General features: G+C 37.0%; 2 protein-coding genes and 1 pseudogene across 2 annotated transcripts; all 3 read right to left on the bottom strand.

The window, feature by feature from the left end:
* Positions 1-1983: 1983 nt before the first annotated feature.
* On the bottom strand, positions 1984-3525 carry LOC142608819 (transcription termination factor MTERF4, chloroplastic-like; annotated as a pseudogene).
* Positions 3526-4962: 1437 nt separating this feature from the next.
* Positions 4963-16817, bottom strand: LOC142609823 (pre-mRNA-splicing factor ATP-dependent RNA helicase DEAH7-like). Its single transcript, XM_075781541.1, has 15 exons — positions 16676-16817; positions 16240-16298; positions 12157-12442; positions 11502-11675; positions 11277-11371; positions 10797-10891; positions 10065-10173; positions 9229-9406; positions 8890-9119; positions 8577-8753; positions 7879-7950; positions 7610-7786; positions 7262-7323; positions 7010-7162; positions 4963-6867 (listed from the first exon to the last, which is right to left on the bottom strand). Exons 2-15 carry the CDS (start codon positions 16243-16245, stop codon positions 5271-5273), a joined length of 3411 nt encoding a protein of 1136 aa, XP_075637656.1. The 5' UTR covers positions 16246-16298; positions 16676-16817; the 3' UTR covers positions 4963-5270.
* Positions 16818-19212: 2395 nt separating this feature from the next.
* Positions 19213-23309, bottom strand: LOC142611348 (transcription termination factor MTERF4, chloroplastic-like). Its single transcript, XM_075783458.1, has 2 exons — positions 23030-23309; positions 19213-21139 (listed from the first exon to the last, which is right to left on the bottom strand). Exon 2 carries the CDS (start codon positions 21109-21111, stop codon positions 19537-19539), a length of 1575 nt encoding a protein of 524 aa, XP_075639573.1. The 5' UTR covers positions 21112-21139; positions 23030-23309; the 3' UTR covers positions 19213-19536.
* Between the last annotated feature and the right edge of the window lie 1683 nt (positions 23310-24992).

Genomic DNA, 24992 nt, shown 5'->3' with positions numbered 1-24992 from the left:
ACTTACCTAAGAGGCCTCCTAGTGCTTTATCTGTGTTTCTGTTGCTATTTCCTTTTTAGTTGTTTTTGGTAGTTGAAGTCATTTGATGATTTTGCCTTTGAAGATTTAATTGATTCATGTCCTGTTAATGTAATAGTGTCAGGAAGGACTTTGAAGATTTAACTGTTTGCCGTGTTCTGCAATCGAAGGCTGGGGAAGCTGGACAAGGAAAGTGGAAATCCAAATCTAATGTTGTAATTGTAAGCATTCTAATATTTCCATAGGTATATCAAATAATACTCTTACACAATGCACATGATAAAGAGTGCAAGGTGTGGAAACTTTAAACTTTGCTGCTTTGGCTTAAGTTCTTTGGATCAATTCTCTCTCTAATATTGGTGCACTGCTGCAGGATATATTACTTTGTAAAACTATTTGATTTAAAATCTGTACTCAAAAAACAATTTTGGCTTGGTTGAATACTTGTCAACATAGCCTGAGGTTGCATTTCATGGATGGTTTTCATGTTATTGCATTCTACTGGCTGTAGACAAAATAAGTATTTTACTGAGTGCACTGATGTTTTGAGTAAGCTGTTTGGTGTTCCTTGAACTTGTTAAAAATGGTTCCATGAGTGGAGAGGATAAGTGTGACATTTATCGGTGACATGACAGGGTATCTAGCCATGATGTTGATATCCAATTTGCTTGCACCGTTCTATTTTTTGTGCAAGTTTTCTTTTGTAGTTGAAGTACCGGAATTCTTATAAGATGTTTATTTCTATGCAGGACTAACAACAGAAGATAATGACTGAAATTGAATGCATTTTGACTTCTACGTGGGTCGTTCAATTGGAATGGAATGTGGATTGTTTGTGTCTGTACTCTTACAAGTGGTGCTTTTTGAAACAGCAAAAACATTTGGCTTTGTTGTTGCTATGATATCTTATTACTTTCTTAGTTAATTTAAGACTTCAGTAGTAGCTTCATGTTTAGTTATGGTATTTTTAGCTATGTTGGTGTGCATGTTAGCATTATCCATCAGAACTTGTTTCAACACTTAGATCTGAAGACCATCTTGTCAATGGTGCTATTGAGGTGAAAGTATTATCACACTTTCCTTTTCTTACTTTCTTATTCTGCTCATTGACTTCATACAATCAAGGTAGTCCTCTCCATACTGAAACCATTCTCAGTTCTCAGTTGTAAACTGTTCTTGCCTAGAATCGAATGCAGGACTAGAACGTTGAAACTCCCCATTGCTCTTCACAATGGGTGGTGCCAGACTGCCAGTAGATCAAGTAGGTCCTTGGCAACCTGAAGATACTCGACTTAATTAATTAATGGGGTCAGTGACATATAGATACTCTTAATTAACCATTGCAAAATTGATACCCACCTTATGTCAAAAAATTTACTACATTGATATTTGCATGTTTAATTATGCATCATGCTTATCTAATAGAAAAGTCATTTAGTCCATGTTCCAAGAAATAGAGAAGAAGCTTTGTTATTATTATTTTTTTTTCCTTTTTCTGAATAGGAATTTCAATATCCTTTTTATCTTTGACCTCAATGACATCCCCAAAGCAAGTTTAAGTTTATACAAAATCAAACCATTGCCATGAGGCATTCATCTTCACTTTGAAGATAACTGATTGAGTTTTCATATCTTTGGACCATCCACAGAACCACTCCCTATCTTCTCCCCTCAGTCAATCTGCAATCCTATCCTTAACTTGATTTCTTTCATATTATTTTTACAGTGATGATGACCAAAGCATTAAAGCTATATTATCAGTCTTCAGGCACTATGTTCACTAGATCAGTTGCGCTTTCACAAGTGTGTACATGCCAGGCTTCAGACAACATATTTAGACAACAGCCTTAATAAAAGGACCTAAAAAAGAAAATGTAAGCACCAGATTCTGATCCACTACATGTAAGTACAAAAATAAGAATTAAGTAAACTTTATGAAATACTACAAGTAAAGAATTTTACCATTTAACTTTTGCATCTAAACTGTCTACTGTAAGATCCAGTTTGAGAAAAGCCAAGATATTCCACTGCAGACCATTGGCTGAAGTTGATGCCTGAATTATATACATAGTCATCATCACAGTCCTCATCAAAATCAGAAGCTTACTCATCACACCTTTGTTCCATTAGTGTATTCTTGTCAAATGATGGCTATGTTCCCATCTCCTCTATGTCAATAATATCAGAGAACACTTTAACCCCTTCTTTGCAACCATCCTATGTCTCGGTTTTATTGTAGACTCCAGATCATAAGTAAACATTGCAGGGAAAAAAACGAAGCCATCCAATTTTATCTCCAATTGGAAGTAATCAAATACCCCCACGACCACCTTCCTCACTTGTTGCAAGGAGAATCCACAGTTCTTTAGTAAAATCCACATGCATTATCACCGGTTCTTTACGGAGGCTAATTACCTGTGGCATCTTCTCAACAACTCTGCCGAAACCTGGACCAATATCAATAATTGAAATAAGAAAACTCTGTTGACTGAGAAGCTTTGGCTTCAAGTCAAGTCCTATAATCTCAGGATACTGCACTACTACAGAAGGAAGTAATGTTTTTCTAAAATTGAGCTCCAAAAGGGATAATGAACATCAGGTTTTACCCTCTCATCCAATCCAAAGCCCAGGATGTGAGGCCACTTCTCTATCAGTCTAGCCACAGCCAATCTTGGAATGACCAAGCTCTCCAGGTACTCCACAAAAGGTTTGATCACCCTGCCTACCCTCATGCCTAAAATCTCAGGGTATCTAGTTAAAAACCCCTCCAATTTCTCTTCTTACCACCCCAATTCCAACCAAATATGCCACCTATGTGTTCATGGTCACCTCAAGCTTGAATCCCAACACTACTGGATCTCTCTTAAGAACCCAAGGAAAATCATTGGGCTTGATAACCATTAAGATACTTGACCACTGGAGCAAGGTCAATAACAACACTAGCATGGAGAACTAGTGGACATCTTCTCAAGAACTCAGTGAAAGTGGATTTCCTAACACCCAATTTTGCAAGAAAATTGAGAACGGGAATCATATTTTTCTTTACACTACAGCCAAGAACAAGTGGATAGTTTTTAAGGTCATCAATTGTAAGCCTTAATATGTGATGAAAATCCACTCTCCCTCATAAACTCAGTTGTCACAGGAATCTCCAAACCATCAAGCTCATCAGGAACAATGCCAATTCCCCGCAAGAACTCATAAACCTGGAATGAGTTGCTGCCTTCTCATTCTTCATTTCCAATATTCTAGGACGACTATATAGGGATGAGGAAACTCCTTGTTTCCAACCCAAACAAACAGCATCTGGTTTGGACATTGATGAACCTATAGAACCAAATGTTCACATTTTGTAATCAACCCTACCCTTCTCTCATGGTCAGTTGGTCACCCAGCTCCTTAAGAATTGATAAGCAAGTCAACTTGGGAGCAAGTAAGAATAGGCAACTCTGAATGTACAAGCAAAAAACTAGGCTTTGAAATGCCAGCATATCCTCCGATCATCATATTTTAGTATCAGGGCATCTGAAAAGAGACAATACATAAATCAAAGGTTAAAGGTTAAAGGTTATGCTCTTCACACACTAAGTTACACAAACCGAGTATGCTTATAACTATGATCAGAAAAACCACCAAAAAAAAAAAAAAGATAGCAAAGTTACCTTTTAAAAAAATGGTTAAGGAAATAAACCTTGCAATATATATATATGATGGTACAAAATAGTATTAGGGAAGTTGTGTGAAATGCCCGCAATATTCTAATTTCCTATACAATGACCTCCAAAGCTCAAAACCAATTTCTATCATACGGGACCAGTCTTTGAGTCATTACACCACAATATCAATCTGGCTTAGCTCCTTACCCAGTTGAGATTCCAGAAGACAAAAGCTCAAAACCCCTCCAATTGCTCTTCTTGCTACCCCAAACCTACACACGTTTGACTAAGGCTTCATGCTTCCCTTTTTCATTGGTGTGTGAGTCTTAAACCAACACCCTCACACTCCACTTTGCTCTTACAAGGGGGAGGATGTGCCACTTGAGCAAAAGCTCTATGGCACTCTTCCTTAATTCTTGATTTCTACGGTGGAATAAAAACCAAACACACAATAAGCATTTGGGCTCAGTTCAGTGGAGCCTTTAGTTTTCTCTAAGTCTCAGCAAATACATTTTCTCCGGAACCAAACAGAGCACTGCTTCTCACTTCTAACCCTTCTTTCTTTCTGTTTTAAGCTAAAAACTCTAATTCCAATTAGTTATATGAATCCAAACTTTCATTTAATTCGTTTATAACAGAATATGATATAGACCAAGCAGAAAATCAACCTAAAATAGTTCACAAACTTTTTTAAAAAAATTACAAAAATACAAAAATCAATCCTCTAAAGTGACAATGTATGCAAAAACATCAATGCAAGAACTTCCAAAGGCAGCTAAGGTAACTTTTTTTTGTTGCGAAAATTCACTTCCTTCTCCCAATCACATGCGATAATTAAGGCCTTTATGCATTCTAAATTTACCCATACAATATAAACAGAATAACAACCCAAAGATTTGAAAAGGCACCAATAAAATTTGAACTCAAAAGGAAACAAGCGTTTATAGTAGGAATTTAGTAAAACTTTTCATCTTTGACCACGATAACTTTCCTAACTTAGTTGCCGTAAGTAAACTCTTCACGTTATTGTTGTCCACTATTCATCATTCCCACGAGATAACAAGCATGTATCCTTTTATGCATTCTAAATTTACCCGTACTATACAGTTCCAAACAAAGGACATCACAACCAAAAAAAAATTAAATGGACAGCAATTTACAGAAACCGGTTCATTAGGCACATCGAGGTTAAGCATATTTTCCAGAAAGCCAACTTTTGTGCAGACCAACTAGCAACTTATGGCGAGACATCCTTACAGTCGACCAACTTTAAGTCACCCACTTTTGTTGGGTCATGTTCATGACTTCTGTATTTATCAAAAGAAAAATGTTCATTCCATTTGTGTGAGTTTATGTACCAGATCAACTACAGTAGGTAAATAGAACCTATATTGGATGATACAAGCTTCGTTCTTACAAGGGGAAAAAAGGATAAATAAAAAGCCGATCGACCAACTACAGTAGGTAAATAGAACCTATATTGGATAATACTAGGTTCGTTCTTACAAGGGAAAAAAAAAAAAGGATAAATAAAAAAGCCAATAACATGTGGCAATGCGAAACTTGCAGCTAGGTCCTCCAAGTATACTGCTATATTTACAAACCAAGCTTCTTTGGTCTCAAACTCGAGAAAGAGCCATGCCGCAAGCCAGGCATCAACACATGTTGCTGCTTGGCCCTCCTTTCTCTGTCTATTTTCTTGTTGTTTCTATCAGCATCTGCCTGCACTTTCCTCAAATTCTCCATCTCCTCCTCCATTGTTGTTTTCTCCTTCTCCTCTCTCTTCTTATGCTCCAGGAATGACGTATTTGACTCCTTAATTGAAAAATACATCGGCCCCACTTCCATCAGCCACTGGGGCTCTACACACGTAACACACTGCATGTACTCCTTTTTTGTCAAAAGGAGTTCATGATAAACCACATACTCTGGCGTACAGCCCATACCATACAGAGCACTGCTTGGGTGTAAATGACATGGAATTCCATTCCTGCAATCAACATATTGCCCCACTCCCTTTAACCTTGCTGCATTATTGAAAAATGCAGAGCAGACAGCTTTTCTAACCAGGTCAGAATCAGGCCAGCAAGATGATGATGGAATTTTCAGTTTCCGAATAATTTTCTGCAGCTGATGTCTTACCTCTCTAGCCTTCTGTAATGCCTTAACATGCAAAAAATGGACATTACACCAGTCTTCCTGAAAGTTGTGTTTTTCCCATTGCTGGTAAATATTATATAATGTTAAGTGATCAGATTCGGGGATAAAGAATTTTTCACGGGCAGCATCACTCTCTACTGCTCGATCTTTCGGCCGGAAGAATACCGATGGCACCGAGAGCATTGACACAATTGTCACAACCTCTTCCAGACATCCGAGCTGTTCACCCATCAAGACCATCTTAGCAAGTGGGGGATCCAAAGGGAAATCCGCCATTTTCTGGCCAAGATCAGTTAAACTCCCAACATTGTTCAGAGCACCCAAGACCCATAACCGGTACATAGAATTGAGTATATTATCCTGCGGAGGAGGGTCCATGAAATCAAAATCTAGCAAGTTCTCAACGTTAAGAGATTTGAGCAACAAGATCACATAGCTAAGATTGGTCCTTTGGATCTCCGGAACGGGACTTGGAAGCATTTCATTTATGTATGCATTTTCTGTATACAATCGATAACATGTACCAGGCCCAGTTCTCCCTGCACGCCCAGAACGCTGGTCAGCAGAAGCACGACTGACAGGGAATACTTGAAGAGCATCCATTCCCATCCTAGAATTGTACACTTTCATTTTCCCATACCCTGTGTCAATGACATAATAAATTCCATCCACTGTCAAAGATGTCTCCGCAATATTGGTCGCAATAATGCATTTTCGGGTGCCAGCTTCAGCTTTCTGGAATATCAATGCTTGCAACTTTGATGGTAGTTCTGAATATAAAGGGAGTATCAGAAGTTTAGGAACCACTCTCTTTGTGGACGATATTAGCTGTTCCATGCGCTCTGCAAGGGAGCAACAGGCAGCCTCAATCTCTTCTTGGCCAGTCATGAAGATGAGGATGTCCCCTGGAGGGCTAGTGATGTGAATTGTTATTGCCTGCTTCACTGCAGCTTCAACATAATCTTCACATGGAGTTCTATTGTACAAGATGTTCACAGGAAATGTTCTTCCAGGGATGTTGAAAATTGGTACACTGAAACAAATTCAAAAAAAATTAATTAATTGCAATCAATTAGTACATACAAAATCCCCCCCCCCCCCAAAAAAAAGAGAGAGAGAAAGGCTAGGCTAAGAAAGAGATGCAGCATGGTCACTAATAAAATGAAAAAGGTTACCTTCCAAAAAAATTTGAAAACTTTTGTGAATTTAGAGTTGCAGATGTCACAATGAGCTTAAAATCACAGCGCTTGGCAACCACTCTTTTGAGTATCCCAAACAACACATCAGTGTTTAGAGACCTTTCATGCGCTTCATCCATCACAATGACACTGCCACAGTAACAACAATAAAGGTAATTGATTTTGGTTTTAAATGTGAACAAATTACAGATAAATGTAGACATGTATGAAATTTCTAACTTTCCATACCGATACTTTTCAAGATCACCATCACTCCGTGTTTCATGCAGAAGTATTCCATCGGTCATGTACTGTAGAGTTGCAAAGAAAAAGATTTAGCACGTAACATTATCAAGGTCAAGACACACATCTTTGTTAAATAATACTCCATAAATAACCTTTTGTGCCTGGTGAAAAAATTAAAGGGGACATACAGCATCAATTGGTGATTTCAACCATTATGAACAATAGCACATATTATAATATTAATTCAAATAATAATACTCACATAAAGGAATCATGAATCATGAATAATTAAGGCATATAAGGAAAGTTTCATAAGATTAGTTTCCCTATAAAGATAAAAGAACCACTCACCTTAATTATGGTGTTCGGCCCAATCTCATCCTCAAAACGAATAGCATAGCCAACTTTATCACCAAGTTCAGTCTCCATCTCTTCACTGACTCTTTTTGCAACACTCACAGCCGCCACTCGCCTTGGTTGGGTGCAACCAACTATACCATTCACTGTGTACCCATCTTCATGCAGATACTGTCAATAAATCAGATATCAATTGATGCCTTACAAACAATGCTGTCTAAACTCTAATTTGTGTGGAAAAAAAAATCAAAGCATTAAGGAACCTGGGTCAATTGAGTTGTCTTTCCTGAACCAGTTTCTCCAACCACCACCACCACCTGATTTTCACGAATTACCTATCCAATGTAAAAAGAACAGATCAAGAAAAGGTTTAGACATTTCAAAGGATACATCCATTGCAACAAAATAAAATTGAAGTGCTGTAAAAATCATTTCCATTTCAGGCAATCAGTGGGACAGAGAACAGAAGAAGCACTGAAATATCTATTAGGGTTAATTTTGAGATGTTAATCATGTCATTGGTCTGTCAAAGTAATTTTTCTGTGCAAAAGAATATGCAGACCACAACACCAAAGAAGTACGAAAATATAACTTGATATGGAGTCTTTCCAAAAAATTCCTTTAAGATGGATTCTCCCGATGAATGTAAATTACTTCCAAAATTTAATTCCAACCTACGAATCATTAAAATCTAGAGACCCAGCCAAAAAAAATAGGAGATAATATTGGATGATCCAAATAATCCAGTCAAAATTTACTCGAATATTCAACCAGTTATGAAGTTAGATAAGAAAATTTGATTGTTAGCATCAATATAGCGGTTGATGGTTACAATCAATTCCAAAAGCAGTGCTCCGACAAGGGACAATTTAGTGGAATGTCAGGAAGCAGTTATTTGATCACTATTACATGTCACTTATAACAAAAGTAAACAACCATATACCAAAGGAGAAAATAAAACCTGCAATAACTCATCTCGCACTGAATATATGGGGAGATACTGACGTTGCTCTTGTATGGTTTTGGACTTTGCAAAGTCACTCACAGCATCCCCCTTCTTCAAAAGCTCAGAAAACTTGGAATCCTCCTTGAAATCAACTTCACCATGTTCTCCAACTTCAGCAGAATCTGAATCAGTCTTGAGTGGAAAAAAAAAAAAAGGAGTTTAGACATGTGAACCATATTAGCAGAAAGGTGTAAAAATATCAGTGTTAAATATAATATATAAATAACAGGCACAAGGGGAAATATATATTATATCTTTATTCAAATACCTGTTCTGCAGCTTTCGGAACACCAAGGATATCACCTAGTTTTGAGCCTGCAAGCTCCCAAAAGCGTTCACGTGATCTGTTCATACTTTGTTTTTCATGAATTTCCTTAACCAAAGCAGATCCTATACGTGAAATTTTAGCCATATCTGATGTGGGATCCTTGATTGGCATTATCGGCTCGGCTTGTTTAGTAAAAACAACTCTCCCATCCAGGAAAGGAGGTTTTATATCTGGACAAGAATAATATACAGTAAAAAATTTAGTTAGAGAGGTCATGCATGCATGCAAATCCACACATTGCATCTAATTATTGTAAAGGCCTATCACACAATTACTTACCATGTACAAGAAGAGTAACCTTGTGTTCTTCCTCATCATCAAATTCAGTCTTTACCTCAGTGCCTCTCACAGCTCCAGATCTCAGAAGTTGACGGTCTTCCCAAAGAACATTATCAGCAATTCGTTGAGCCAACCTTTTGCTCTTAGCAACTGTCATCTTAATCCCATCTTTTTGAACCTGTATTAAAAATAACATCTTTTTGAGAACCTTCAACTTGCTTGTCCAAAATCAGAAACCATATGATTCCATCATTAAGAACATCAATAAAGTAAAATATAGTAAACATCAATTATTTATAACAAGTAGCTAGATTAAAGTAACATGGAGAAGATATCTATATTTTATCTCCTCAATAAATTCAGAAGATTTCAAACTAAATTATTTTGTTCCCCCAGCTGGGCAGTGGGGGTGGTGGGAGGTCTTCAAGAAACCAAGTTCACATATGCATGTTTAGTTAATGGTTATATGACCCCATATTATCACCTTCTTTATGTACTTCTAAATATAAGCTTTGTAAAATAAACTTTACAGCATTCATGAAATCCATAGCAAAACATGGTATTCAGATTAGGATTTGACCAAAAAAAAAAAAAACTTATAACAATAATTGAACCCCCCCCCCCCCCAACCCTCCCAATATATATATATATATATAAGCAACAGAAGTGGCTTTACACAATTGCACACCACCAGGCTTTCCATAAATAAATAAAAAAATAAAAAAAATAAATAAAAAAGAAAAAGCAATGGTATAAAACTTAAAACACCCAAAAAAATATAATTCAAGCATGTTTTTCAACCAAATAAAAAAACACTACAGACAATTACAACATACCATTTTTTTGGCCAGCTCTGCTTCTTTCTTTTGGAAAGAAGCCTCGTCCCCCAAAAATAATGAAGAGGTGTCCACATCAGACATTGTATTACTTTCTTCTCTGTCATACCTACATGACAAATAATATTGTTAAAAAAAATTTCGACAACAAAAAAAGCAAATATAAACTTTATAATAATGATACTCATGAGTGAATCCTTTTTTTTTTTTGAATAAATAATAATCATGAGTGAATCATATAACCAAGGAAGGATAAACCACCACTTAAAAGCTCTTTCCTCAAAAAAAGCAACTGCCCAGGGATTAACGTCAATATCTAGGAGTATATTCCAGTGTAATAAATACAATTAAAATGTGCTACCCTTAATGGTTAGGAGAAGATCTCCAAAAAATTGTATGGATGAAATGCCAATTGGGCAGAACGGACACAACCAACTGAAAGTTTAAAAAATTCATGATGTCCACAGATAACAAAGAAAAAACATTCATGCAGTCTGGGCTGGTCTTAAACACAGATGATGCACTAAATTCAGCCATCATACACAAGGTGAAATTATTCACTCCTACAGGAGGAGTCCTCCCTCCTCTCAAAACAAGTGTGGGCCCCGGTCATTAGACGATGGAGGACTCCTACCATAGAAGTAAATTCTCATACAGAAGATCCCAAAGATATCATGAACCTAAAGCTCTCAAAAAAATTAAAAAATAAAAATAGTCCATTACTAAACCTACCATGCATGATCAAAATTATACTCCATCGTTGCACGCATATCAGTTATCTTGTGGGTGAGTTCTTTGGGCAAAGAATCCTTATCTGCTTCTCCATCCTAGATGAAGTCAAAATATGATAAAATTAGCAGTGAGCAGTGACATAGCAGCAAGATTACAAGAAAATTATTTCAATAACAAATGATAACAACGCACAATCGTCGCCAACATTAAATGTGAAAAATATACTTCCTTTTGCAAAAGCAAAATATGTACATGTGTGTGTGTGTGTGTGTGTGCAGGCAGGTGTGTTAGTATTATGTATACATGTGTATTATCTATGTAATTATAAATTTATAATATAGACATATATTCTGTATGTGTAATAATAAAAACAAATACACATTTCTGACCATTCAAAAAGACAGAAATTCCTGCATAGAGAGTGAGAGGGGGTGTGGGAGGAATTCTGTCTCTCAGACATTAACCATACGAGTAATATACCTTATGTCTCAATCTTGAGGATTTAATTGAGGAACCAGCAGCACGTATTGGAACTGGAGAGGGAAGAATGTGGTCCCAGGCAGAAATAGAACAACCTGTCCAAGCCCAGGCATTAGATTAATTTATGTTTCCAAGAACAGCAGCTACAATAGCCATTTCAGGTATTCAAAAAAAATATATAGATTTGAAATTCACAAAACAGAAAATACACTATGATTAGCATACCAGCAGAACGAGGTGTATGGCCCTCCAACCATGGAGAAACTAAATGTTTATCAGGTGATGCCTTGGTTAACATCAGGGGCGGTGAAGGCTGATGGTACCTACTGGTAGTGGAGTGATTATTCCGGTTTGGTGTATCTTCCCATTCCCATCTCCCATGATCCCAGTCAGACCGGCCTGCAAGATCAATGGAGTGTTCAATATTGTTGCAATTTCTTTTATAAGATATAAATGCAGCTTGTTGTAAAAATATTGAGAATACAAGTGATTTCAGAAATTGTAACAAAATAATAAATAACATGTTTATTAGGAACTTGTTATTTAATATTTTGATAGATCTTGTTATGTTATATTAGTCCATGTTTAATACTCAAATGGGGAAAATAACAGGATGAACAAATCTGCAGCAATCACGAAAATGTGTCATTAAAAATTATATTTTAAAAAAAGACTAAAAAATGAATATTATGTGAAAATTTTAATTATAAAAAGAGAAACCTAAGTATACAAGTTGAACACGACGGAATCCCCAATTACAATTAAATATTATCAACAAAACTCGTCCAATTAATTTTTTCTTTTCTTTGAAACTATGAGTATTTTTTTCTAGAAACAAAGGAAATACACCTTAAAGGAAAGAAAATAAAAAATTACATACCAACTGTCCTGCTTGAACCTTCATTTCTACTTCGCTTCCTTCCAAATTCTCCACTGTACTCATCTCTACTTTGCTTTCCTCCACAATCTCCAGTATACTCATGTGGATATGGACCACATGCGTCCCTTCCCTTATAGTGGTGTTTAGTCTCCTTGACACTGTGTCTCAAATTCCTGCTTTCATCTCTAGTATCCACCTTCAACTTTCTTTGTTCATCCCTGTGATACCCAGGACTCCTAGACCAATCACGCCCATAACTTTGGGGTTGACTAGCAGTAGCAGGAACCTTCAATTCAAAAGGTGAAATTTGGAACATGTTAAATAATTAATTGAATAAACATTATATTAGCACTATCAAAGGCCTTCTTGCATACATAAATACTGAGAACAAATTGAACAACAATCAACAGTGGAAAGCAACAAAATGATCAAAGCATCAAAATACAATAAGAGTGACCAAACACAAACATCAGGTAAAGGGTGGTCAATTCAAAGTGAGCCAATCGAATCATAAATCAAAAAATGTTATTGTTAGCCATGCATCTTCTTGAAAACCCACCAAACCATCAGAATTGTAGTCATGAACCACAGAGGTACCCACATTTGTCATTCCAGCCAGAATTAAAATGTACCAGCATTCCCAGAAACTCATTTCAATCATGCAGCCAAAAGTTGACCAACAGAAAAGACCAACCAAATTAAATTGCAGAAGTTTCCAAACTACAAGAAATTATACCGCACACCCGGCGTACATGCTAAGCTAGTGTGAGAGAGGAGTGTGTGCGTACTATGTAGTTCACCAAGTGTGGGGACACAATTTTCAGACCAAGCCCAAAATGTAAGGGATCTTGACCCAGTGAACCCAATACAATAAATTTGTAGAGAGTGGGTCAAAGAGCTAGGCTTTAGTGCGTGGATAGCAATTAGTATGGTTTTGGATGATGAGCCAACATGAATTGTACCCGGTTTGTGCAAGAAAGTTTGTCCTCGGCACAATCCGAGGAGCTCTGTTCTAGCATATATTGGATGACCACGGTTACAGGAGTTGTTGAGGTTGCTACAGTGCTTTCTCTTCTCCTTTTTTCCGTCCTGTCTCTCTGGGATCTCTACCCTTATTTATATTACATCTCCCCCTTCATCCTTACCCTACATGTGGACTACATGTGGACAGTTGATGGTTTATGCTGATATTTGTCCCATCATCCCCCTCTAAAAGTCTTCTGGGGTGGCTGTAAGGCTGCCATAATACTGTTCAGAGGTCACTTCCTCATTAATGCGGTAGTAGCAGCTTTCCCTTAGATATTTTTGAGTCCTTATCCCTCTTGTACGTTCATGATACGCGTTGCTATCATTAGAACTTCTTGGAAGGTCATCCTTGATCATTAGAATTTATACTAGATTTACGTTTTTAGCTTTGTCCGAGGAGATAGTACTCATCGGACTAGGACCACCCATGCTTCTCGGCCAAACCCACATGCTCTCGGCCAAAACCACATGCTCTCGGCCAAATCCCAAAATCCATGACCCCACAATAGCCCCTCAAAACTCCGGTTTTCTCCTCGCATCCGAGGAGAAAAGTGGGGTTTTGAATTCTTAAGAGTCGATTCTGCTTTGATCCTTTGATTTACACCTGTGGGAGTGTCGTTTCAGGCACCCCATATTTATACTGTGAATTGCTCCTTTCAGAGCTACCAATCTGAGGATTTGGTTATAATCTTGGGCCTGTCTTGACACTTAGTGAGAAACAAATAGATGTTGTGGAATGATAATTCCCCAAAGTATGTGGTCTGAGGACCGAGACATGATCAAGTTTATAGTTTAAATACCTTGAAGAGAGATGTCATGAAGTGTTAACTTTCTCTCATCATCTGGTCCGAGAACCGAGGCATGATCAAGTTTATAGTTTAAATACCTTGAAGAGAGATGTCATGAAGTGTTAACTTTTTCTCATCATCTGGTCCGAGGACCGAGGCATGATCGAGTTATAGTTTAAACACTTTGAAGAGAGAATATCATGAAGTGTTAACTTTCTCACATCATCTGGTCCAAGGACCGAGGCATGATCGAGTTATAGTTTAAACACTTTGAAGAGAGAATGTCATGAAGTGTTAACTTTCTCACATCATCTGGTCCGAGGACCGAGGCATGATCGAGTTATAGTTTAAACACTTTGAAGAGAGAATGTCATGAAGTGTTAACTTTCTCCAAAGCAGGAGGTCCGAGGACCCGGCATAGCTAAGGTTCTGTTTAACCACTTCAAAAGATGCCAGTGTGTTAATTTCCCCAAAGCAGGAGAGGTCCGAGGACCCGGCATAGCTAAGGTTCGTTTAACCACTTCAAAAGATGCCAAAGGTGTGTTAAATTCCCCAAAGGTGAGGTCCGAGGACCCGCATAGCTAAGGTTCTCCGTTTTAACCACTTCAAAAGATGCCAAGGTGTGTTAATTTCCCCCAAAGCAGAGGTCCGAGGACCCGGCATAGCTAAGGTTCTCGTTTAACCACTTCAAAAGATGCCAAAGGTGTGTTAAATTCCCCAAAGCAGGAGGTCCGAGGACCCGGCATAGCTAAGGTTCTGTTTAACCACTTCAAAAGATGCCAGTGTGTGTTAATTTCCCCAAAGCAGGAGGTCCGAGGACCCGACATAGCTAAGGTTCTGTTTAACCACTTCAAAAGATTTAGAAGATATCAATATATATACCTTCAAGGACTAGCCCCGTCGCAAAGCCCCATTGAATTGCTCATATGTTGCTGCCACTTCCTCCAATGGAGGTTCAGCGAACTCGGCCACCAAATTCGCGAGGACCTGGCCCCTGACAGAGGTACGAGGCATGTACTTGATGTTAAAAGCCCCCAGAACTGTGCCCCATTTAGCCATCCTCCTCATATAATCCACACTTTGTCGTATAGACCTGAGCGGAAGCTAAGTTAGGACAACAATCGTGTGTGCCCTACGTAGTGACTTGCTCACATAGTAAACTGGCCACCATAATGGCTTTCCCCAATGACTTTTGCTGATGGGGGCCTGAGCCCACCATATTTAACCGTTGCACTCACTATTACACAAGCTCTTCCCACAGACGGCGCCAATTGTGGGGACACAATTTTCAGACCAAGCCCAAAATGTAAGGCTACTTGGCCCAGTGAACCCAATACAATAAATTTGTAGAGAGTGGGTCAAAGAGCTAGGCTTTAGTGCGTGGATAGCAATTAGTATGGTTTTGGATGATGAGCCAACATGAATTGTACCCGGTTTGTGCAAGAAAGTTTGTCCTCGGCACAATCCGAGGAGCTCTGTTCTAGCATATATTGGATGACCACGGTTACAGGAGTTGTTGAGGTTGCTACAGTGCTTTCTCTTCTCCTTTTTTCCGTCCTGTCTCTCTGGGATCTCTACCCTTATTTATATTACATCTCCCCTTTCATCCTTACCCTACATGTGGACTACATGTGGACAGTTGATGGTTTATGCTGATATTTGTCCCATCATCCCCCTCTAAAAGTCTTCTGGGGTGGCTGTAAGGCTGTCATAATACTGTTCAGAGGTCACTTCCTCATTAATGCGGTGGTAGCAGCTTTCCCTTAGATATTTTTGAGTCATTATCCCTCTTGTACGTTCATGATACTCGATGCTATCATTAGAACTTCTTAGAAGGTCATCCTTGATCATTAGGATTTATACTAGATTTACGTTTTTAGCTTTGTCCGAGGAGATAGTACTCCTCGGACTAGGACCACCCATACTTCTCGGCCAAACCCACATGCTCTCGGCCAAAACCACATGCTATCGGCCAAATCCCAAAATCCATGACCCCACACCAAGTATTATGAATAATTTCACACAAACCACAAACGCTTGTTTAATGCAAAACCAAAAAGGCAAAGACCATGTTTGCCATTTGAGTTATATTTGCTGTGGATTAAAGTTTGAGTGATTAATATAATCGGATTTGGCCAAAGTAGACTCATATATTACATGTAAAAAATATGTATGTATAACAATAACATTCATCTAGCTAATCTTAAATAGCACTACAACTTGGTACCCAAGATTTAAAAACAAAAAATATAAATAATCAAACACTAACCTCCATATCAGTGCAATGAACTCCAATGTTGAAACCTGATCACAACAACAGCACTGCACCTGCATATATCAATGACATAAGAAAGAATTTTCCAATTGTAAAATACATTAAAGAGAGAGAATGGGGCTTCGAACGTAAGGTTTGTTTGGAAGTTTGGAAAATTCTTAAGAACCCAAACCCTAAGGAAAAAAGAAAAGAAAAGCCAATTTGTGCAACCTAATCCATGTTTGGCAGTCGAGAAAAACACAACTTATAGGAAAGATAAAAACAGCAATATACCCTAAGCAAGCATTTAGGCTAAAAACTTCTATAAAATATATGACAGTGTTAATTTGAAAGGAGGAGAAAGATGAATAATGCGGTGAGATTTGAGAGTTGAAGTTGAAAATCGCGAAGGAAAATAAAAAAGGAGAGCCTAAAAGGCTTTGTCTCTAACCTTTGGTCTGTGGTTGATGAGTTCTTCACGATTTCCTTGCCTTGCTCGGATTTTCTTACTGAACAAGCAAGGTCAGCTTTGTAAGAGTATCGTTGGAGGGAGAGTGGTCCAAATATATATATATATATAGAAAATCCAGATCCTGCGCCATTTTATACTTGATATGTCGGTTTGCAACTTCGCATGCAGAGCAGTATTAATTATGGGCCATGAATGATTTTGCATTAGTGGCCCAAGTTTAATATCCATTGTGGCAGCAACCCATGAATCTAACAAGAGCTACCCACAACACTGACCAACTTGGGCCCAACAAAAAAAGCAGCAAAAGGCAAAATTAAAAGGATTGGGGGGGGGGGGGGGGGGGTAATTGGAGGGCAAAAGGGTTATTCACATCGATATCTTCTGGTTAGAGTGTCCTCAATGGGCTTGAAGCGCTAATGAGACCAATGAGCCATTGTGGATGTAATGTGCAATTAACTGTTGCTCATGAGTTCCATTCCAACCTCGAGACTAACAATGAAACCTGCCGTGCAGTGAAAGTTCAATAAAGTAGTGTGCATAGGCTGAGTTGAGTCGGGTTAAGGAGATTTTTTGATCCAATTTATTATAATGGGTTAAAAAAAATTCAACCCAACTCAACCCATCATATAAGTCCAACCCAATCCAACCCAACCCACCTCACATGAGTCAGGTTGAACTCATGGGTTGGACAATTTTTTTATTACTATTATTATTAAATTGAGCAAAAAAAATATAAATATAAATATATTTAAAAACCCACAAATTAGTATTAATGTAACTCCTTAAGGGCAAACAATAATAGTAATTTACTAGGATTTATGTGAACTAATTAGTTTTTATATAGGATAAAAAGAGCTGATTATTTAAAAAATTTATTAATTATATAATATATTTTAAATATGTGTGTGTGTGTATATATATATATATATATATATATATATATATTAAATAGAACAAAGTTTCCTACAAGCTCATCATATATATTTATATTGAGTGTAAATTTTGAAAATGCAATCTAACAGTTACATTTTCAAAATTCACACTCAATATAAATATATATGATAAATTTGTAGGGTTTCTCTCCAAACTAGTTTGGAAAGAAACTTTGTTCTATTAAATATATGGGCGGGTCGGGTCGGGTTTGGTGGGTTGAAATTTTATGACCTTAACCCAACGCGACCTACTATCAAAAAAAAAATTATAACCCAACCCAACCCACCAAGCCTTAAAAACTGACCCAACTCAACAAGTTAAGTTGAACCAGGTCGGTTTTAGCGGGTTGACGAGTTGGCTACACACCGCTTCAATTCATTAGTTTTTTCAATTTGTGAGTAATAATATTGTGGACACTTTTTTTTTACAATAATTATGGGCTTGGGGCATGGGGTGCCCAAAGCTTAGGAACATACCATGCTTTTACTTTTAGGATAGACTTTTTTATATTTTTTTGTAAAAGTTTAAAGTTATGAGAATAGTCTATAAGAGAAAAAACAAATTTTAAAATAAAAAATAAGGGTTGAAATTTAAGTTAACTATGAAATTTCAAGTGCATTCACACTATAGTTTTTAAAACATTACAAGTTGATCATTTGAAGAGCGTCTATTAACTAAAATATCAGTTTTCACGAAAATTGTATTTGAATTTTGCCTAGCTACTAAAATCTTTTTCACGGAAATCATAAATGGAATTTTAAAGTAAAGAATACAAAATTCCTTATTCATGTGTAACAACTGTCACAGATAAACACAATTCATTTTCTTATATTAATATATCCCACAAGATTCACATGAACAAATTAATATATCCCTTGGTCTCAAGTATTTGTATGCAAATACATGATACATCCATGTGTAGTTATTCTTTATTGTTAAGCTAAAACACCAATCAATTTTTAGTGTAGACAGGGGTTTGACACCAAGAATTGCATCAACTTAACTCATGGGCAAATCTCAATTATTTATCCGTTTGCCATTAAATTGGAAGCCTTTTTTTTTTTTGAGGAAAACATTAAATTGGAACTTGGAATAACGTTCAGTAACAAAATTGAAAACAATAAAGACTCAAATAATAAACACAAGTTACGTTTATAGGATATGCATAATGGCCAAGTGTGGAGAGACTATAAAAGTACCCAAAACATTGATGCCAGCCAGCAATAGAATGCCATCAATTAATACTATTTTATGTAATGTATTTGTCCATGATTTGATGTAATGCAAAAAAACCAATTAAGTGGTCGAAAATTTTGTAGTTCAATTAATTGACACATCCAAGTGTTTTAAGTATCCTTTTCATCTTTTTCCACGATAACATTCCCAAAGCAAGTTCAACTTTCTACAAAATCAAACCATTGCCATGTAGCATTCATCTTCACTTTGAAGAAAACAACTTACTGCGTTTTCATATCTTCTTAACTTTGGACCAACCACAGACCCACTCCCCCACCCTTCTCTCCTCTGTCAATCTGCAAACCTATCCTTAACTTGATTTCTTTTTTATTATTTTTACAGCAATGTTGACCAAAGCAATAAGGCTATATTATCAGTTTTCAAGCACTGAGAGTTTACTAGATCAGTTATGCTTTCCCAAGTGTCTATATGCCACAAATTTAGACAACAGCCTTACAAAAGGACCTAAAAAGAAAATATAAGCACCAGACTCTGATCTGATCCATTACATGTAAGTACACAAAAATAAAAATTAAAAAAACTTTCTGAAATACTATAAGTAAAGAATTTTACCATTTAACTACTGCATCTAAAATGTCTACTATAAGATCCAGCTTGAGAAAGCCAAGTTATTCCACTGCAGACCACTGGCTGAAGCTGACTCCTGATTTTTATACATAATCATCATCACTGTCCTCATCATAATCAGAAGCTGACTCATCGCTCCTTGGTTCCATTAGTGTATTCATGTCAAATGATGGCTCAGTTTCCATCTCCTCCATGTCAATAGTGTCATAGCTCAACCGCTCCTCAAACTTGTTATCAGAGCAATTAAGAAGCCATGCAAGAGAACACTTTAAGCCCTTCTTGGCAACCATCCTATGTCTCGGTTTTATGGTAGACTCCAGGCCATAAGTAAAGAATGCAGGGAAAATGACCAAGTCATCCAAAGGCCTTTTCATCACCATTTGGAAGTAATCAAAGTTAAGTTTCATAATGTCGAGATTCAAAGCAAGCAATTGGGGACACCCCACAACCATCTTTCTCACTTGTTGCAAGGAGAATCCACAATTCTTTAGAAAATCCACATGCTTTATCACAGGTGCTTTACTGAGGCTAATAACCTGTGGCATCTTCTCAACAACTCTGCCAAAATCCTCAGGACCAATATCAATAATTGAATTAAGCAAACTCTGTTGACTGAGAAGCTTTGGCTTCAAGTCAAGTCCTATAATCTCAGGATACTGTGCTACTACAGAAGGAAGTAATGTTTTTCTAACATTAAACTCCAAAAGAAATTCAACATTAGGTTTTACCCTCTCCTTCAATCCAAAGCCCAGGATGTGAGGCCGCTTCTCTATCAGTCTAGCCACAGCCAATCTTGGAATGCCCAAGCTCTCCAGGTACTCCACAAAAGGTTTGATCACCCTGCCTACACGCATGCCTAAAATCTCAGGGTATCTAGTTAATATCCCTCCAATTTCTCTTCTTGCCACCCCAATTCCAACCAAATATGCCACTGATGTACTCATGGTCCCCTCAAGCTTGAATCCCAACACTTCTGGATATCTCTCAAGAACCCGAGGAATATCAGTGGGCTTGATGTCCATTCCTTGAAGATACTTGACCACTGGAGCAAGGTCAACAACAACACTAGCATGGAGAACTTGTGGATATCTTCTCAAGAACTCAGTGAAAGTGGATTTCCTAACTCCCAATTTTCCAAGATAATCAAGAACAGGAATCATATTTTTCTTTACACTACAGCCAAGAACAAGTGGATAGTTGTTAATGTCTTCAATTGTAAGCCCTAATGTGTGAAGAAAATCCACACGCTCCCTCATAACCTCAGCTGTCACAGGAAGCTCCAAACCATCAAGCTCATCAGGAACAATGCCAATTCCCCTCAAGAACTCATAAACCCTGGCACGATTTGCTGCTTTCTCATTCCTCATTTCTGATAAACTAGGACGACTATATAGGGATGAGGAACCTCCTTGTTTCCGACCCAAACGAACAGCATCTGGCTTGGACTTTGATGAACCCACAGAACCCGATGCAAATGTTCTATCAGCTACAGAGTACTGACATTTTGTAATTAACCCTATTCCTCTCTTGTGGTCACCCAGTACCTTTAGAATTGATAAGGAAGTCAACTTGGGTTTAAGGAGAGTAAGAACAGGTAACTCTGAATGTACGAGCCAAAAACCAGGTTTTGTGATGCCAGCATAGCTTCTAACCGTCATACTTCAAAAGTTTGAAGTATCAGTGCATCTGAAAAGAGACAATACATAAATCAATGGTTAAAGCTTACGCTCTTCACACACTAAATAAGTTATTTTAACAAACCGAGTATGCTAATTACTATGATCAGAAAAACCACACACTCACAGGCACAAAAAAAGAAGGCAAGGGAATAAAATCTTGCAGTATAATGGTACAAACAGTATTAGGGAAGTTGTGTGAAATGCCCACAATCTGCTAATTTCCTAAATGATGGCCTCAGAATAAACAATAAAGCTCAAAACCACTTTCTATCATAAGTTCCATTCTCTGAGTCATTAAACCAAAAAACCAATCTGGCTTAGCTCCTTACCCAGTTGAGGTTCCAGAAGACAAAACCTACACATGTTTGACTAAAGCTTCATGCTTCATTTTTTTCCATTGGTGTATGAGTCTTAAAATTTAAAACCAACAACCTCACCCTCAACTTTGCTCTTACAAGAGGAGAAGGTGCCACTTGAGCTAAAGCTTGATGGAACTATTCCTTAATTGCTGATATTTACAAAGGAATTGAAGCCAAACACACAACAAGCAAAAGGTCTAAAAACCAAAACCAATTTGGTTAGTGATCCATAGATATTTTGACTGATGCACTGAAATGTAGACACCCACCCCCCCCCCCTCTCTTTTTCTTTTCCAAAAAGAGGCAATATGACAGGAAAAATAAAATGAAAATCCAACTAAACAAGCCAAATTTTGCATTGGGCTCAGTTCAGTGGAGCCTTTTCTCTAGGGTCTTCAGCTCATACATTTCTCAGCAACGAAAGAGAACTACTTCTTCTCACTTCTAACCCTTTTTTTTTTCTATTTTAAGCTACAAACTCTAATTCCAAGTAGGTATATAAACCAAAATTGTCATTTCATAACATGAATATAATATAGAAACACAATCAATTCACAAACTTTTACAAAGTATACAAAAATCAATCATTTAGAGAGGCAATCTATGCAAAAACATTGATGAGAGAACTTCCCACGGCAGCTAAGGTCACATTTTTTGAAAATTCACTGCCTGCTCCCAACCACATGACATAATTAACGGCTGTTATGCAATTAAACAGAACAGCAACCCCAAGATTTGAAAAGGCACCAATAAGTTTTGAACTCATAAGAGGATGCAACAATTGATAATTAGGGAGGGCTAACGGCATGTATCGAATGCATATTTTTGCATGTCATATACGTGTATGCTCTAAAACAACTAACGGTATCTTAGGATATTGAGTGCTACAGGTGGGTCTTTCATAGAGCATCGTTTATAAAAGACTCAGCATCTATTAAAGTAACCAAACATGTGTAAACTTCCTCCACTTTCAAACAGCAAGATCCAAATTTCTTCCATGTTTGTACTTCAAATTTAAATTGTATACACTTACCCCCCCCCCCCCCCAAAAAAAATCTATATAATTTATTATTCCAATTCATTGAATCCAGTTAATTACCACTTAGAAGTTAGTCATCGTCCTTCAAAACAGTTTTAGCTGCAGCAGAATGCTGCGGAAGTTAAAACATGATCATTCTAGACAACAGAAATATGAGAAAAGCGACACTGTGTTGGTATAGTTCCACAGATAAATTCCATTCAACAACCTTAAACCCTAAGAGTCAGAGAGAAAATCTTGTATATTTATTGACAAGAACCTATTCCAGACCCAAGAAAGCATTTCAACGAACAGATTGTAGGCAATAACAAAACTCCACAATAGCATACAACTGGGATTTTGCATAGCTCAAAAGCAAGAGCAACCCTCAATAACCAGCCAAACTACGAATACCCAGTTGAGAAAAGTTGGTAAGAATTCAGATAATGTTCGAAATTTTACAAAGCAAAAGTGATAAGTGAGAGATAGTGTCAAAAATTAAGCCAAGTAAAATACTGACCTGTGACTCTGTGAGTGCTTGGAACAAAGAAGAGAGGGCCGAGAATGCTGAAGATGACGCAGAGGAAGCCACAATCTCAAGCTCTGATATACATGTTGCACACAGTAAGAACTAAGAAGGCACTATGTAAGCCTAGGAAATGACAGCTTTCCAAAAGATACCAATGCCCTACTTTTTGGTGAGAGAGAGGCTGTTGAATGAGGCTGTTTTTGCGCGAAGGTAGACTTACTAGTTACTAGTTAGCTTTATCCATTCCTTTTGAAATGAATGACACCCCATCCAATGGGATTCCTCGTGTAATTGCGTATATTTTAATGAATAGTCGGATACCAAAAGGGGCTCTTATATTTTTGTTCATCAACAATGAGTGACATATATTTTGCGAGTCATCCAAATGAAAAATGCTTTCTTAAATATTCAGCTTGGTAAAATTTAATACACAAGTTTCAAAATGAATCCAAGTATAATTATCTTAAGAATTCTAAATAGGGATGACAATCAGGTAGGATAAGGTCACATGTCTTATCTTTGTTTTGGCCTTATGGGTAAACGAAGGATAAGTCAAGTTTGGTGCAAGTTAAAAATGTTTTGTTAATCAATCCAAATGAAAATGATGAGGCAAAGATAAGACATAAAGAAAATTAGGAATCCCATAAGTACTAAAAAAGAAAGAAAAACTAGTATTTTAAAAATGATAATAAAAGATGTAAAAAAAACTATAAATTATAACTATGATATGTATTTCATATGTATAAATAATTTTATATATATATATATATATATATATATATATATATATATATATATATATATTCAAGGCAAATCGGGTGAATAAAACCCATCCTATTCCATCAACTCTTTGGGTCGGGAAAATTCAAATAAGGTAGCGTGGGTCAAACAAAGTGGGAAGTTTTTCCACTTCCAAATTTAAAGGCATTTAATCTATATTTGCAAGTCATTTTTATTAAGGATAAAACTTTGTTAAAGTAATTGTGGTGGTAGACCTGGCTCTATCTAACTCAGTCCCTAACAAGGACTATTCCTCTCTCTTGAATGATTGTAGGTATCTCCTCAGTAGGTTCCAACAAACCAGGGTGAATCACACCTATCGAGAAGCAAAAAGGGCAGCTGATGGACTGGTAAAGAAGGGTTGTATGCACCAAGAAAAGTATGTTATTTTGTTTAATCCCCTACCCCTGATATTGTAACTTTTGTTAATGAAGATGCCATTAGTCTGTACTATGTAACGCGTGTAGCCAATACTTTGTCTTTCATGGCTAGCTAAGTTTAATAAAGATCCCTCTTAACCAAAAATAAATAAAAAATTTGGTATTTCTAATTAAATTCAAACATGTGACTATATTGAAATTAATTGTGTTCGAAAAAACTATGTGTTTGAATTAATTAGGAAATCTTATGCACTATCCTTTTCTTTTCTTTTCTTTTTTGACGAAAATGCCAACTCGACAAACTTAAATAATACTTAAGGAATCAGAAACATAACAATTGTAAAGATCTAGTGGAACAGACTCCATCTAAAATTGTAACAAAAAAGAAAACCCCAAATAGAAACCTGGGGAAATAGTTTTGATACCATCCCTATTGAGATAGTTTTGAACATTGTGGCATAATAAGATACATGTAAGGGGTAAAAAGTGAAAGACAGCGATGAGAATGTTGAGGGTGGAAGGAGTTTATGAATTTATTTGAAGTGGACAAAAATGGACGGAATGGATTGAGGTGGAGACAAATGGATCGACTAAGACTAAAGTGGACCAAATATAACCAAAGTGGACAGAATAGATTAAATAAGACTGAAATGGTATAGAACCAAAATGGATCGAATATGACCAAATTAGACCAAAGTGGATAGAATGGACCAATGTGGACCGAAGTAGGCCAAATATGATCAAACTGAACTGAATAGAATCAAAGTGGATCAAATAAGACCGATTAAGACTAA

The sequence above is a fragment of the Castanea sativa genome, chromosome 9 (assembly GCF_040712315.1).
Source record: "Castanea sativa cultivar Marrone di Chiusa Pesio chromosome 9, ASM4071231v1".
NCBI lineage: Eukaryota > Viridiplantae > Streptophyta > Magnoliopsida > Fagales > Fagaceae > Castanea > Castanea sativa.
This window is presented reverse-complemented; position numbering and strand designations above follow the sequence as displayed.